This window comes from Pelobates fuscus, chromosome 6, assembly GCF_036172605.1.
Source record: "Pelobates fuscus isolate aPelFus1 chromosome 6, aPelFus1.pri, whole genome shotgun sequence".
NCBI lineage: Eukaryota > Metazoa > Chordata > Amphibia > Anura > Pelobatidae > Pelobates > Pelobates fuscus.
In genome coordinates this window covers 291,113,780-291,131,327 of record NC_086322.1, presented here as the reverse complement: position 1 = coordinate 291,131,327, position 17,548 = coordinate 291,113,780, and the positions used below count along the sequence as shown (strand labels likewise).

At 39.6% G+C, this 17,548-nt stretch overlaps 1 protein-coding gene across 1 annotated transcript in view; it reads right to left on the bottom strand.

Annotated features, from left to right (window-relative positions):
- Positions 1-17,548, bottom strand: part of PREX1 (phosphatidylinositol-3,4,5-trisphosphate dependent Rac exchange factor 1) — a 248,191-nt gene that overhangs the window by 142,147 nt on the left and 88,496 nt on the right. The window contains exons 3-5 of the mRNA XM_063459441.1: positions 14,891-15,013; positions 6,352-6,456; positions 3,840-3,941 (exon numbers count right to left, since the gene is read on the bottom strand). Coding sequence (XP_063315511.1) covers positions 3,840-3,941; positions 6,352-6,456; positions 14,891-15,013 — 330 coding nt within the window. The remainder of the gene's footprint in view (positions 1-3,839; positions 3,942-6,351; positions 6,457-14,890; positions 15,014-17,548) is intronic.

Genomic DNA, 17,548 nt, shown 5'->3' with positions numbered 1-17,548 from the left:
GAGATTTCTAACCACCACCCATGTTATAGCTCATTAAAGGCTGCCTTTTATTGTCAAATTGCCTATATCTATATATTGCCTATATATTGCCTAAATCTAAATATGTATCAATGAAGTAGTAAGTCATGTTTACATTCACAAACTGCGTAAACCATTTGGTATTAAATCGATACATGTTTGAACGTGGTTACAATAGTTCCCAAGACCACGGTTAGTGGCTATGTGTTACCCCATTTTAGTTGAACTTTATTTTATTTTTTATTTTTTTTCTAATCACTTCCTGGGCTTTCTATGCCTTTGGCGAACAGTAACCAAATAAAAAGTGGTTTGCTGCCTTCCGTATTTCTGTTTTCAGCCCCCACATCCCTTTTTATGGTGCGTTGATTAATTTTGACTATATATTTTTAGCACTCATGTATGCAGCCCATTTTCTTTTCGATAAATTGTAATATTTTTTTGGAGTTACATAGGTTTGTATAGGTTTGGGTATAAGTTGTGTTGAACTTCAAAAACTCTTTTTTCTTTTATTTATAGAATAAAACTTAAACAGAGTAACAACCATTGCGGATTTGCTTGTTTGCCTTCATGGAGTAATTTAACACATATTTTATTAATCTAGGATAGCAACATTTTGCCCCCATGGTTAATAGGCCTACGCACCTGATGGTCCCAAACATGTACAGGTTTTTGGGGGCCAAATAATCTCATCTATGAGAAATGAATGAGTTATTTGAGTGGACTGCGTCATTCGTAATTATTTCTAAATAGGTGCTTGACTTTTTACAATAAAAAAAATGAAATTAAATAAAATGTAATGTGGTAATGTGGATGTTCCTGCCACGTGGGCAATGAAGGAATCCATTGATTAACGGGGAAATTGTGAATCACCCAAATTTGCCGGCATTGACCACAGCTGTGTCAACAAAATATTTATGTGATTTCGAAAAGTCCAAATAATTCTTAATTTTTTATTTATTTTTTAAATAAAGCAATTGTATGTATGTATGGAAGAAATAATAATAAAAAAAAAAATAATAAAACAGCCTAATTTAATTAGATTTTGCAGTCTAATTTTATAGCATCATATTGTAGGGTATAGGGATAACTTACTGTGTATTTTGATCTATTTGTATAGGTGGACATATCTGACTGCCTTACTCTTCAGAAGCATTGAAAATCAGAAGAATACAAATGTGTCAAACATATTTCATATAATGGTGTTGGTAATGATATTTCTCTAAAAATAAAATTGGATTATTTTGTAAAAAAAAAAAAAAAAAATCTAAAGAAAAACAGTGTAAGCAAAAATGCTACAGAAAGTCAGATGGGTATTGGCATCTCCCTGTGCAGACTGCAGCCTTAATTTAAATGCCATCACTTTCAGCACTGCCCTCTGCTTTCATCTTGGGACTGGTGAAAAGGATCTCCCAAGGGTGTCTGTGACACTTTGAGGCTGCATTGAAAAGCTAGAATACGTAGACAATAAACAACAAGGAAAAACACAAAAACCTAAAATAATAAAATGATAGCACAAAATCAGATATATATCTGTTTTGAACTCTCGGCAAGAAGAAAAAAAAAATATATATATATATATATTTCTATGTATATAATAGTTTGAATAGTATTTTAATATTTAAAGAGACAGCTCAAGCACCATAATTAAACATATGATTGGCTGTGACCAAGCAGATCCTATGTCCTCCTGTTCCCTTTAAAGGACCACTCTAGTGCCAGGAAAACATACTCTTTTTCCTGGCACTAGAGTGCCCTGAGGGTGCCCCCACCCTCAGGGTCCCCCTCCCGCCCGGCTCTGGAAAGGGGAAAAGGGGTAAAACTTACCTTTTTCCAGCGCTGGGCGGGGAGCTCTCCTCCTCCTCTCCGCCTGCTCTCCGTCCCGTCGGCTGAATGCGCACGCGCGGCAAGAGCTGCGCGCGCATTCAGCCGGTTGCATAGGAAAGCATTTACAATGCTTTCCTATGGACGCTTGCGTGCTCTCACTGTGATTTTCACAGTGAGAATCACGCAAGCGCCTCTAGCGGCTGTCAATGAGACAGCCACTAGAGGATTAGGGGAAGGCTTAACCCATTAATAAACATGGCAGTTTCTCTGAAACTGCTATGTTTATAAAAAAAAATGGGTTAACCCTAGCTGGACCTGGCACCCAGACCACTTCATTAAGCTGAAGTGGTCTGGGTGCCTAGAGTGGTCCTTTAATCTATCGTTCAGAGCTGCAATGATTGGCAATAACTGCATCACCTGCAATCCCCAGGTACTGTGCAACGTTACGCTAAAATAGCTAAATTTTGACTATAGTTGAATTGAAGGGTATTTCGAAATTATCACTTTTTGATAACTTATTAAAATTGGCCTTTTTATTAATGAGTTATTAAATAAGCCACTCATGACAGAACATTGTGGGTAGAAACAAAGACAGAGGCATTACGTTAAACAAAACGTTGTGTGTGGACAAGGGACACATTAAAATAAAGGTTTATCATAAAAAGACATTTTAATCACTATATAACGTGCAATGTGTTTCTACTTTCTGTTAAATTTGAACATGGAACTTTCAGCCACTCTTCTTTAGCAAAACGAATTGAAAGAAAACGCTGCAAATCCATTAACGATTAATAACATATACACATATTTGATTATTTCAAACTACCTCCTTTAATAAACACAGCTGCAGAGCGGTCATATTTAGCACAAAAAAAAAAGGAATTGTAAAAAAAAGAAGGAATTAGTTCATTTTAAAATGGAAACCAAAACTAATTTCCAAAGATATATTTTTAAAAATTGTTATTTTCCTAATCGTTGTTCCAATCCAAATCTACTTGATTTAGTTTGCTGGATAAACTCTGTTAAGGAACGGATTTTAGATAGAACGTGTCTGGTTAGCATGCAAGTTGTCTGGAGATGCTTAAGGTAGGTGCTCTCTGGATCGATCAAGCCGTGTTTATACTTAGTAGGGTCATAGTGCAGTATCTGGCTGGTGGAAGATGATGGGAATTGTGATGGGAAGCCCTTGTGTCCTTGGCTCATGGAGGGTCTTGAAAGCCAGCCTCCTGTCCACATAATATTGGCCCTGCCTAAGAACTCCTAGAGAACTAAAAAAGGGCTATTGTCATTGAGGGAAGGGGGTATGAGGGCTCTGGGTGCTTACTGTTTCACCCAGATGACGTTGGGGACTCTGGAGATTACCTGGACCAATTCTGCACACCAAAAGTGGTGGAGGATAACTCTGACTTGATGGTGCACCTCTCACCTGAGCTCCAGGAACCCCTTTTTGTAAGACCGGGACACACACATAGAACTGCTAGTCAATTTAGAGAATAACGGTGACCCATTACACTGTGAGAGAGATCTAATGTTTACACTTCCTTTATTGCAAAATCTGAATAATTTAGAATTCCTACCTCCTGCTCACTTAATAGCCTGCAGGAGACTCCTGTATGCAATTAAAGGTTAACTAAAAGAGCAAGATGCCAACATGTCTAGAGTAAACACACTGTGCTGTACGATATAATTGACATTTTTTTTCCATGTAGGCTGTGTGAGTCACAGCCAGGGGAGATGTGGCTAGGGCTGTATAAACAGAAAGAAAAGTGATTTAACTCCTAAATGGCAGAGAATGGAACAGTGAGACTGCAGAGGCAACATCTATACTCCAAAAACCACATCATTATGCTGAAGTTGTTTTGGTGCTTTGAGTATCGTACGTAGGTTTCCTGCCACTGATGGCTCTTTGCACACATCCTACAAGCTTTTAGGGAAGTCTAAAAATATTTATACAGTAGAAAGTAGAAGGAAATAAAGAGTGCTCATTTCAAAAGTACCTTGAGGAGAAGCGGATACTTGCATATCCTCTGGATGGGAGTGAGGAGATAACCTTCAAGAGGAATGTCCGTAGTCTTTCTTCCTCCGAGCAGCATGCAACTCTGCAACCAGACACAAAATAACATCTATTAACAGAGGCTTCAGCATTACAACATATACAACATAACACAAAGACCATCATTTCTATGGGAGCTTGTGTTATTACTGTGGATCATAGATCATAGACATTGATCAAACTGCGTTTTTAAAAGGGTGTAAAGAACATTCACAACAAATAAGAACTTTAGCTTAAGTGCTTTATGTGTGTGTCCTCTTTTTTCCCATTTTACCAAAAATGCAGATTTCAATAGAAATTTACACTTTTATAAATTATCGGATAATTGGTCTGGTCACTTCCTGGTTTGGTTAGCTCAGTTGAGCTAAACTCAAGAGGCGGCATTCGCCCAGAGCACCTGCCGTGTAAAGATCTCTCATTGAGCTGCATTGGGAAGTCTGTGATTGGACAGCCACCGAAAGTCTGGGCGGGGTTAGAAGGGGAGGGCTTGCAAAGGCAGCAGATCTGCAGCTTTTGCAAGCTGTTTTTAGATATACCGGCAATAGAATTAACTGCATAATATATATTTTAAAACCCTCTAAGCTCTGCAATACAATTTGTTTTTCCAAAAGTAAATTAAAATTGTAATGTTCCAGGTTTTCTAAGTAGCAATTATCAGAACAGTGAGGGTTGTGTTTATTTTGTTATTTTATTTCATTTTTTTTAGATAATCTAGTTCACAACGACAGAAACTCAATATGTATGATGAGTCGCATGGCTTTAATTAACTTCATGGAAAGGGCAGTTTCTAAAACATTGCTCTGTGAATGAATGCATCTAATGTTTGTAAAGTGTTACAATGTGATTCTGAGATTGACTTCTAGATGAATTAACAGCTGATCCCCAGGCTTCAACACAAAGAAAAGTATTTTAAAGACAATCCGAGCACGTAATGAATTTATTACATGGCATTAAAATAGGATCATCGGAAACCTTTTCACACCAATAGGATTACAATTAATCTTTTGCCGATAGATTTTCCTTTAAGGCAAACCAATCACCAGTTCTACATCAGCCCCCACCAAACACGCACACAAAAAAAGGCCCAGACACTGCGGATTAGGATAAACACAAAGATACACCAACGCAAAGACGTAGAAGTCTATTGAAAACAATACAGCAGCCAGAACACACGGTATACATTCGTACAGGATATAGATATTATATATATGTGTGTGCGAAACGGAAGTGCTGGTAGATGTGGCAATATGGAATGACTATCACATCAGGAAGAAGGAACATGAGAAGGTGGACAAATGCCATGGACTGAAAGGATGTGGAAGGTGAAGGCAGTAGTAGTCCCAGTTGTGATAGGAGCACTCGGGGCTGTGACAGTGGCTTCAACAGATTCCAGGTGGGGCATCTGAGATCGCTGTCCAAAAGAGTTGCAGTTCTAGGAACAGCTAAGATACTTTGCAGAATACTCAGACTCTGATTTATATATATATATATATATATATATCATCCAGGAGGGATAGAAAATCAATTAAAATTGTATTTATTTATTACACACACGCCCGCACACCATGTATACCCTAATGGGACATTCCGATCATCTGGGATACTTGCATAGACTATGTTGCAAGAAGGTTCCTTCTCTCCATAAATTCTGATAATTAGAGTTCTAGCAATTTCCATATTAGGAGCGTGCAGGAGAAAGGACTATGTAGCTTTGATGCACTCTCTGATGAGATAACTCCTCCAATAACTGCGTCCATTTGGAAAAAATATTAATGAAACTATGTAGCAATGTGCTTTAACCCCTTAAGGACCAAGCTTCTGGAATAAAAGGGAATCATGACATGTCACACATGTCATGTGTCCTTAAGGGGTTAAACAACCTGGAATCGGGCATGTAGTGAGATCTGCAGATTCTTTAAAGCACCTCTATGAACCCCATATCAAAAATGAGTCATTTCAAAAAGATTGAATCTTTATGAAGTACTCCGATTGACTGCGTCGGTATTTCACTGGAATTCCACCCAGTCAAGAGATATAGTGAGCAGTATTTTTTCTACACTTGACAAAAGGCAGTGCTACCATTTGTCAAGCTGGAGTCATTTCTCCAACCACCACCAGTGACATCAAATTTTGGCAGTGAGAGGGCCAGGAGTTGAATTGGAGGGGACGGAAGGGGACAGTGGCGCACATAAGGGACAGGTTCAGGTAAGTAAATATCACTTTTCCCTGTTCCCCCTCCCCCTTTCCTCTCCCGTGGCCACAAGACCCCCCAGAAGCGATCTCACCGTCCTGGATTTTTGCAACAAATTATGCAAAGACCCCAGGCGGTGACAGAGCTGCTTTAATAAATTAAAGGGGGAAAAAATAATAGAAAAAAGATACAGGTCACTGATAGAACATTGCAAATAATATAGAGAGAAATTATAAAAACACAGTAACCAGTACACAATACATACCAAAAGAAACGCGCGAATGTCTTGGATCTTGTTAAGCTCCATTAATAATCTCAAGGCTTTCTCGTGGTTACTGCAGTATTCTTCATATACACAAAAACGATCTTTCTATAAGAAGTAAAGAAAAAAACCATTCAGTTTTCAGGGGAGAAAAATACATTTTATTCAAATAAAAATATATAACTAGAAATAATATCCTGATCAGAAACGCAGATACAAATATCCGAATTCGCCCAAATTCTGCAGATTCAACCAAAAGCTTGCTTCGTAACAATAAATGAATATTTAGGGGGAAAAAAAAAAAAGGAAAAAATTGGTTACTTCAGCTATGTTGGCAACAGCGTTCTGCCACCATATGGTTAACGTTTAAAATGAAGTTATCCTAGGATTACTTTCAAACCCAATGATACTCGCACTCTATGTCTAGAGTTCGGTTAGACTGGAGCGATTTTCAAACAAATCTGACCGCTGCAAAGAAGTTCGTTTAAGATCATGAAATCACGCCCTTGAAATTCCCTTCCCTGCGGTTCTTAAGTTACAGTGTCACAAAAGATATCCAAGCAGTATGTGATCAGCAGCTACGGCACAAAATACTGTTTTTAAAAAAAAAAAAAAAATCACAATTCCAACATTAACAATATCAAGGTCTTTCATAAACTGATCAGAACTTTGTAAACTTCAGACCAAACTTACGGATTAAACACTGGGCAAGCCAGCTCCGTTCCAGCCGAAATATATATATTGGCTAAAATTTGCTATGCCCTAAAAAAAATTCACAGATTATTGAATAACCTTTACTTTACCCAATTGGACTTATTTGCAGTGCACATGCGCGGTGCACTTATGAAGTAAGACTACATTATACAGACGCAAAATTACATCTTCTTGTATTCACATTTAGCAAGGTAAAATTGAAGAAATACAGGGGCAAAAGTCTACATTAAAAGCAATCGCCATAGAAACCAAAATGATGCGTCAACAGCATCTAGCTCGTATTTGTTCTATTATAATTATTTATTATTAAAAAGCACCAACAATAGTCTATGTCGCTGTACAGCTAATGGATCACAGAAAATGGTCTATGGATTTTCAAAAAAATAATTAAAGAATTAATAATTAATAAAAATAATAAATCTGTCAAATGTGTTCTATTACTGAGCAAATTCTAAAAAGGTACAAAACGAAAATAAGAACGTTTTCCGTGACAAATTCCTTTCTGAAATGATTATTCTCTAATCCTTCTTGAATACATTCTTATTACATATTTCTTTTCACGCACCCATCTTTCCTCCAAGACGGATGTAATAAAAGATGATTAAAGGGCTGTATGTCTTGGATGTTAGAAAGTAAATCAGTTTGGATTCACGTCAGGCGTGGTCACTCAAACATCGAACTTGCTAGAGGTTTCTTTCTTTGATTGACCACGTCAGACTGTGCGTGTGAAATCAATAACGAAGGCTTCAATTATTCCGACAGCTCGCGCCACACGCATAGGCATATCTGTGCTTGTTCGTTTTCTGACAGCTAAATCAGAAATAATTTAGCACGTTGCTCCCTTGAATATTTCTAGTACGTCATCACAAAAATAAACACAAACCAGGTGACACGTTTGGGATTATGTATACAAAGTACGGTGTACAATGTTCGGCCTGTTTTTCTGGCGCTTTTCCTGTTTGCTCCTATTAATGTCCCTAAAATATAAAAAATGTATTATACTTTACCTAAACCGCACTTTTTCCATCATTTTAATTTCCTCTTCCATTTTAGTTCCTTTTGTTAAATTCACAAATGTGTAAATTCTAAGGCTCTAGGTTTGAAGTGTTTAATTTGAGAGCGATAATTACCACAACAGGATGGTTCAGCAGGATAGGTATCGCCAAGTAGCAAATTCAGCCAGCCAGGCCGAATATTCTATAAAACATAGAGAATTGACTGGAATCAGCATTTGTGTCTGCAGTACCCACTGCTATTAAAGTAAGAGTTTTTACAGGTTTGTTTTTTAAATAACCAATTTGGATACTGTTCAATTAGGATTCCTGGCCTCTCTGTTCGTCTCCAATATCTATAGAAGAATTCCGAATACCATACCTACCCTGCTCAAACATCCTGTTGTGGGAATAATCCTTCTCAAGTTGGACTCTTCAAACCCAGAGGCAGGGTTGATAAGGCTCTGGTAAATGTGAGTTTTATCCCAGACATTCCCCAAGTTTTATTTGTATGTGTTTATATCAGATAGTGTGGACTGTGTGCATTTATGTTATTATTTTAAAAATCTGAAGATTCGATGTTAAACACACGTTAAAGCTTGCTGCTTATTTGGTATTTCAAATTTTGTATTGTGTGTCACTTTGGTGAGTGCTACGATTACTGTGCACGTTGGTCACATTTATGTTTGCGGGATATTTTTATTCCTATTGCGGAGCTCTGTGATGCACTTTTACACAATGCATATACGTATAGTTTTGTGGAGCTCTGTGATAACACTCCTGCATGTTATTGTATTACTGTGGAGCTCTGTAATACACATCATTGTATTAATGTGGAGCTTTGTGACACTCAGAATTCTAAAGTCTATACAAAAAAAACTAAACAAAAACAACAACTCTGAGGATAATAGGAACAGGGTCCGAAGAAGGACTGTACCTCAAACAGCAAGACACTTGGTAGGTATGAATTTCAAAACCTTACCTGAGTAACAACAGGGAGTATGCTTTGTGACAATTTGCCGTTATAAGCCATCTAGGCTGATTAGCACAGGACATACCCCGCGTGAAATATATTGCTGTGGTGAGATCTATTCTAACATGTAGAGAAATTGTACTTTTACCATTACCTTTCTGAACACATATAGGCATTCCAGTCCTACAATTTACAAAACAGATTTCCTGCTCAGTTTAGATCTGAAAAGGGAACGGGATGTTTGGACGGGGGAAAGTTTCAAATCAGGTCAGATAATGGTGTTTATGTCCGGCTTACAGATAATAATTTTTTTTCCATAGGAAGAAGTGCAAGAAACTCATTTTAATGCTTGCTGACTTAACCCATTGAGTGCCAAGCGAATATTTAAATGTTGACGTAACCCACAGGGCACACACAGAGTTAGCGAAAATAAAACGGTTTACGTATAAGAGATTAATGAAGTCCCTTGGAACTGACACCTGAGCTAGCTGCATAGAGAGAGAGAGATACAGATTACGGTTCTTGAAGATTCTAGTTTAAATGAACAGTCTGTATCTTCTGATTTAAGATTTTTTTTTTTTTTTTTACCCTTGATGGCTAAGACTTAACGGGATATTATAGACCCTTCATCTCATTGAAGTGGTTATAGTGGCTTGGGTTTCATCGCGCCATCCTTCTGTTCAGCATTAAACCATTTTCAATATTTTAATGCTAAAACGAGAGTCCCCATCAGCCCATCAGCCCATCCACCTCTGTGCTCCTTGGGCTGATCAGGAAGTATTAGCTTGAGCAGCTATGAGTGTCTGTGTTTGGCTTGGACTGACAGCTGGCCGCTTTTCCAGAATACAGCTCCCATTGCCGGTATGAATTGGTATGGCTAGGAGAAAGTGTGTAATCTCTGCCCTAACCACACCCCTTGGAGTGGCCAGGCTATGAGTGAGCCAAGAACCATTATTTACTGTTAAACTTCTTGAAAATGGTTTAACCCTGAATGCATACCTCCTAACATGTCCCGTCTGTAAATATGGAAAGGTGGGCGGAGTTTGGAGAGGGCATCACCAGCGATGAGAGGTCCATCGTTAGCAATGCCCACAATGCCTGGGAGAGGGCCATCTCATCAAAAAAAGGGGCAGGACCACCACCTGTGGAGCAGCCTATCCGGTCCCCAGCTATCAGGACCACATAAGGAGCGCGTCCGATGTGTTCCTTGCATGGTCCTAGTGTCCACTGCACGGCACGAGCGCATCTGATGATGTGCTCGCGCTGTGCTTCCCGGGGACACCAGGGACCTAAAGCAGGACGGTGGGAGAGCACCCAAAAATCTGACAGTTGGGGGACATGTGAATGGAGGAACAGTGCCAGGGGACTCCAAGCGCTATAACCAATTTAATGAGATTAAATGTTTATAGTGTCTACATCATCCCTTAAATACTAGACAGGCTGAAATAAAATATCCAAAAGAAATCAAAATATCAAAGTAACGGAGAACAATATTCAAGAGATTGCAATATTATGAAGATTTACACCAATGTAGATAAACACTATTACTAAAATACATACTGTGGCCAATATTCTAAAGTATTGAGTTCACTAAAGGGACACTGTAGGCATCTAGATCTCTTCATCTTATTGAAGTGGTCTGGGTGAACGGTCCCCTTACTCTTATCCCTGCAGAGAAGCTGCAATGTTTATCTTCCTGGATTCCATACAACCTAGTGGGGTTTCCTGCATTCTCACAGAGTTTAACTCCAGTAAATTATTATTTTACGTCCTCAACACTCTGCATGAGGACGTTGAATGTCTTCTAAATAGGAAAGGATCACCATAGGAAAGGATTAATTCAAGAGGATGCGCATTAACTTCCCTTATTGGCGTGATGTCACTGGAGGATGAGAACAATCTGGTGCAGGGACCTCAGCACTGGAAACAGGTAAGTGCAAAAGTGGTTTTGAACCATAAATCGCTGGATGATGGTGGAACTCAAAGAAATTGATCGAGGGACACTTAAACAACTCACGTTGTTTTGGTAGTGGCTGGTGAAATCTATCGAATTCTCCATTTTACAGGCTGGTCTGTGGTTTTCATGGCAACATCTTTATCAGCAATGTTTACAAGTTGACTGAAGTTTGGAGGTAGCCAAGAATATAGAGCAGGACATCCACAGACCTCCCCAACACTGTATCACCCAGAGGAAACATTAGAAGACATGTTCTCCTTGAAAACGTGCTTTTAACGTTCAGATACAGCATCTATTCTCATTGTATCCAGAAAGAGGATACCAAAGATTTGCAAAAAGCACCAGATATTATTTGTTATTCACGCTTCAAGAACATTGGCATGGAGATTCTACTATGAAATTATGAAATATATAAATGTTTTTTTTTTATCAAAAGAAATCCAGTCATCTGACTCTGTTTACGCTCCTTGTGTTTGGCAAACCTATCTGTACGATGCCAGATAATTCTAAAACATCTGGCAGGAATAGAGGCTTGTATTTAGACACAATGAGTGGACGGAGGTTAGTGCAGGTGAGGAGAACAGAGGTCTGATTTGCCTCACATCTGCTGGAGGACCTTGCCCCGATTCTTTCCTTCACTGTGGTCTCGTTACAAAATAAACGTATTGAAAAACAAATTGTGATCTTTCAAACCTCATGAGGGATTAAGACAATCTTGACAGTTGCTATATGACGGGTAATTTGCCAATCAAACCACAAACTTAAACCAAGTTTCAGAACAGTTTGAAGTAGCTTGTTTCTTCTACAACTGAAAGAAGACAACAATTGAGGTTATTCATTACATTGAAAAGTAGACTACTGCAAAAGTTGTTTCTGCTGGTTCGTCCAAATCAAAATCCTTCTCACCATTTTCTAACCAAATCCTTCTTGTGGTCAGTGGCATACCTACCACAGTCGCAGGGGTCGCAGCTGTGACTGGGCCCCTTACTCCAGCCGCACCGGCCCTGGTTCGCAGTTCCCAATGCTGGCAGAAAGGGAGAGCTGTACTGTGCTGTTCCCCTACTGCCTGTGTGTAGTGTGGCTGAGCGGTCTGACAGGAAATGCTCACTGTTAGAGCACTTCCTGTCAGACCAGGAACCGCGTCCAGGAAAGTAGAGGAGGGGAGGGAGGAGATAGAGGGTATGGGACACAGGGAGGAGGAGGAGGAGAGGGAGAAATGGTACACAGGGAGGGAAGGGGGGGGGGGAGAGATGCATGGTATGGGACACAGTGAGGGGGGAGAAATGCATAGTATGGGACATCTGGATGAGAGGGGGTAAAGAGGGAGAAATGGTACACAGGGAGGGGAGAAGAGATGGAGGGTATGGGACACAGGGAAGGGAGGGGGGAAGAGATGGAGGGTATGGGACACAGGGAAGGGAGGGGGGAAGAGATGGAGAAATTGGACACCTGGAGGGGTGGGGGAGCGAGGGAATAATGGGACACATGGAGGGGAGGGATAAGAGGGAGGGTATGGGACACATGGAAAGGAGGGGAGGAGGGAGAGAGGGTGTGGGATACATGGAGGGGCTGGGAGGGAAAAGGGTATGAGAATCATGGAGGGGCTAAGGTTAGAGGGAATGGAACACATGAAGGGGCTGGAGGAGGAGGAGCCTATGGGACACATGAAGGGGCTGAGGGGGAGAGGGAATGGGACACATGGAGGGGCTGTGGGGAGAGGGATTGAGGCACATGGGGAGGCCTGGGTATGGGAATGAGACACTGAACGGGGGGGAATGAGACACATGAGAGGGGGCTCCAGGGCAATTTTCGCAGGGGGGGCAGTGGATTCTAGTTACACCTCTGCTTGTGGTCCTTGTATCAGGTTGTGAAATGATGTACAAAACAACACATAACTAATACAAGCAGAAATGTAAAAGGGTACCCTTTTGTTTTACAACTAATCTTTTTAGTATTCATTAGTTAACTGGATCAGAGCATCGGGGTCCCATTAACACTTCCTGTTTTAACTTCTGATACCTCATGATGCAGTCTCCTATCACTTGACCTGTTCTGCCATTGGCATATGTCCATCATTAGGAGGTATGAATGCATGGAGCTATTGTTTGGGCTGGATGGACCAGAAGACCATTTACATGTGACACTGTGTGCATCAGTGGTGGGGTCCTTCTTAGAGGAAGGTATTGTCAACGTGCAGTCCATTGCAGACTGGCCCAGGCTGTTGTATTGCTTATGCATTCACTGAATGCCCTGTATTACACTTATACGACACAAGCACATCTAATTATGGCCTTCCAGTTATGAGAAAACTTCTTGAATAAAAAAAAAATTCAGGACTTTCTTTCCAAATCTAGGGGTATTGGGAGGTAAGCTCTTGCTGAGGTTATCTGTAAATCATAAAAATTCCCTACCATTGGCTGCCCCTGTAAAGCTGTGATTGGTCCAGTTAATGCTACACTGCTGCTCTGTGAATGACTGCTATAGGATGCATTTTAAGACAATATGTATCCCTGCTCTCAGGCCTTCTATCTTATAGAGGGATATATATTTTAACCCCTTAAGGACACATGACATGTGTGACATGTCATTATTCCCTTTTATTCCAGAAGTTTGGTCCTTAAGGGGTTAAATTGATTTAGCGCTAGAATTTCTTGTATTGCACAGACTGTCATGGAGAAACTAAAATCCAAATTGTTGCGCAGAACCACAAAAAAAAAAAAAAAAAACAACCACCACCACGAAATAGGAATCTGGCAAGACGTAACGCTTTTACGTGTCGCTATCACAGTTATGTCTGTGTTCCAGCTGCCTTATGGCTGTGTACATCTCACTTTCGTGGTGTCTGTCATTTTTCCTTTTTTTTTTCTTTCCATTTCTCAAAACAGGATGCACAGGAATTTGTTTTTTTATTCATTACATTTGTGATGTCTGGCATGTGTTCATATAGTAAAAAAAAATAAATAAAAAAAACACAATCAAAATCTAATAAATGTGCCTATTTGAGAGTCTTTCATTTATTTCAATTTCTATATAACACACAATAACCTACAGTCCGTCTTCCTCTGACCCCAAAGTGGCAATGAGGACGTTTTGCTTTGTTATTTGGCAGAAATATTTGTAAATGTAAGCAGGATCCAGCCGTACCAAGCAGACATTAATATATTCGGTGATGCCGAACTGATTGAAACATTGTTATTATCACATAAGAGCAGAGGGTTCTGAAATTCGGGTGCCACAGAGACCCCCTGTAAAATAAAAAAATGTTTGGAGAAAAAAAAAAAAAAGAAGAAGGTGCTCTACCTGTAGCTGGGAGAATGAAACACATGGGGGGGGGAGGGAGGGGGCTGGGGGATTTTGTAGAGAAAGGTTAGCAAATTGCATCTTTGCCTATGTAGCCAAAAATCCTTGCACCGGCCCTATCCATAGCTCCTTGCAGTAGAACCATTATAATAGCCTATCATGGTTTCGGTGCCAAGAGTGCCCCTTTAAATTGAACGTTTTGTAAAGAGTATTCTCAAAAATGACCACTGCACCTAACAGCTTTAGAGAGCTTCACCTTTTATCCATTTGACCAATCAGTTTACCATACAGGAATCCAGAGAAAGCCATTCAGCGCATTAAGGTGCATTGAACACCCGTCCTTTAACTTATATTAACTGGCAAAGCTTCTAAAAATACTGGCTCATTTGCTTTGCGAGGAGCTGTATATATTTATCAGTGACGTCTGCTTTTATTGTTTTCACAACTTTCCCACCAAGGTTCCTCTGCATAATCGAATAAAATCCATGAGTTTGATAAGTGAGACAACAAAGAATCAGGTTGCAAACGCTCCCTCGCGAAACAAGTGGGGAGAGGAAGCTGCGACCCTCTGATAACGTGTAAAAAAAAAAAAACTTTGCTACTTACAAATTTTAAGAAAACATTTCCCAGCTCGTGTTGTGATTGCGGTTCTGGCTGCAAGCTGGACTCCAGCACGTCCAAAAATTCTTTGTGGACTTCCAGGATATCTTCGATGTTCGAGAACAAAATCTAAAAAGGAATCAAAAGAAAATCAGTAAATGTAATCAATGAAAAAACGGAACACATATTTTAACCACGTTAATTGCAATAATTTATCTATAGAATTATATGGCAAAGAAACTATGGGAGCAGACCCTTCTTGTTATCAAGGCGTTTGATAAAAAACGGGGTCCTACCTCTCTGTCGCCAAGATTACCCCCCACAGCCTATTTTATAATCACAGTTATCATATTACATTATTACAGTTTATTGTTGTGGTTATGGTGTAAGGATGTTCTGGGTGCAATACTTCCTGTTTTTGTCAAACCTGCAGCGCCATGAATCATTTCGCTGAATTGAGAGAGAGTTTGCATCAGTGCAGCAGCATCAAATAGGTTCAGGGTAATCCGACTGCGCCAACCGTTGCATAGAGCGATCATTTTACAAATATTGTGGCTGGGAAATTAAGGACTTTACTGATTATGTAGCTGAGCGCAGGGCGTAGAGTGCTGAGGGTAATGACATGGACATGCAATAAATTTAAAGACTCCCAGTACCATAAACACAACAAAAAGCTACAATAAAATAATGGCACTGGTTATGATGCCTAGTTAGTCACTTTAATAGTTAAAGGAATACTAAAGGAACCCAGACCACTTCATCGCAATGACGTGGTCTGGGTGCAGTGATCCTATACTTTAAACACCACAATGTAAAACACTGAAATTTTATATACTTTGCAATACTTCCATTGCAGGGTTAACACACTTCTAGCCACTAGAGGCGCTTCTGCATTGAGAACAGAGTTAAATCCGATTCTCAATCGAATGCTACTCATTGAGTGTTTTGCCGCACAAACGCACTTGCTTTCCAATTTTTCGCCACTATATATTCGCAAATATTGGATTGGGTGAGATTATCAATCTTGATGATCTCAGACGAGGAGGTGGATGGCAGAAGGCAGGACGGAGACCGATGCAGTGAGGTTTTTTTTTTTGTAAGAAAAATAAATAAATGGCTGAAATGTTAGAAGAAGAAAAAAAAGAATGTATAGTAAAACTATAGCGTATACATGTTTCAATTCCTAACTCTACAGTGTTCTTTTAACCCCTTAAGGACACATGACATGTGTGACATGTCATGATTCCCTTTTATTCCAGAAGTTTGGTCCTTAAGGGGTTAAGATAAAATAGTCATGGTAGCCTTGGCTCTTTCTGAGCTATATTTCCCTTGATACCTAGCCACAATAAAGATGTTTAAAGGAATTTAGAATGAAATCCAATTTAATGTTGCAGGATGAAAGAAGCACATTTGACGCTGAATCTTGAGAGCCTAACGGCGTTGAGCACAATAAGAGTTTAAAGATCAAGGCTTTCTCTCATCCCATCCGGCTCAATGGGTCTTCAGTAAAACGGGGACAGCTGAGCTGGTTAATATTTTTTTGTCACTTTGCACAAAATGCTTTCATTTTCAGCGAGACACAATGTGTATCTCATCTCAGCTGTTACGCACAAAGGCGCCTTGGTGCTTGGCTAAATAACTAACCGGGCGATTTCCCCATCCACAAGCAAAGAAAAGACTGAGACATTTGTCAGAGCTTGAGTTTACAAAGCAGGTGCTCTCTGTGTTTCTCTCCCCAACCGAGACCAGCAGTGTATCAGACAGTCCATAAACAGGGAAATGGGGGATTGTTTGCTAAACCGTGAATTCCAGTCAGTTGGCAACTGGCTCGGAAAATAAAAAAAATAATAAGTCACTTGAAAAGGTAATGGTATATTCTGCATTCTAAAAAATATTTAAAGGTCACTTAACAGTATTCAAATCAAATGAGAGAACTCTAAGGAAATTGTATGGCTTCTTGGGTATTTGCCTGCAAACATAACAGTGTTTATAACATGCCTTCTTTAAGACCATAATAGTCAAAATGGGTAGAAAAAATCTCCAATGGCAATGGTTTATTTACCGCCTATTTCTGATATTTTGCATATATTTTTCAAATCTACGCTCACCTTATTCCAATTCACTATTTAATTAATAAATCCCTCTTAAAAAGTAGCATCATGCCCAACATAAAAATGTATTATCATCTTAATATTAATATTAATATTAATATTAATAATAATATTAATAATAATAATAATAATAATAATAATAATAAGTGTAATGTCTTTGCTGCTAATTTTATTGCTGTGTCAAATTTCCTGGAGTGTGTACACTGAACAGCCACAACGTTAAAACCACCTGCCTAATATCGTGTAGATCCCTCTTGTGCTGCCAAAACAGGTCAGATGTGTCAAGGCCAGTGGTGTATTTTGGATCTTTGCTGCCCTAGGCATGACGGAACTCGGGCACCCCCTAATTTACATTTGCCCCACCCCTTTGTCAATGCCACACCTCTTCCGGTTAAAGAAAAACACACACACTTTGACCGACCGACACACACTCTCAGATACACTGACATACACACATACTGATTTGACATAATCTGACACACACAATCACTGACTCACTCACAGACACACACTGACAGACACACACACACACACACCCTGCTGATGTGCATCA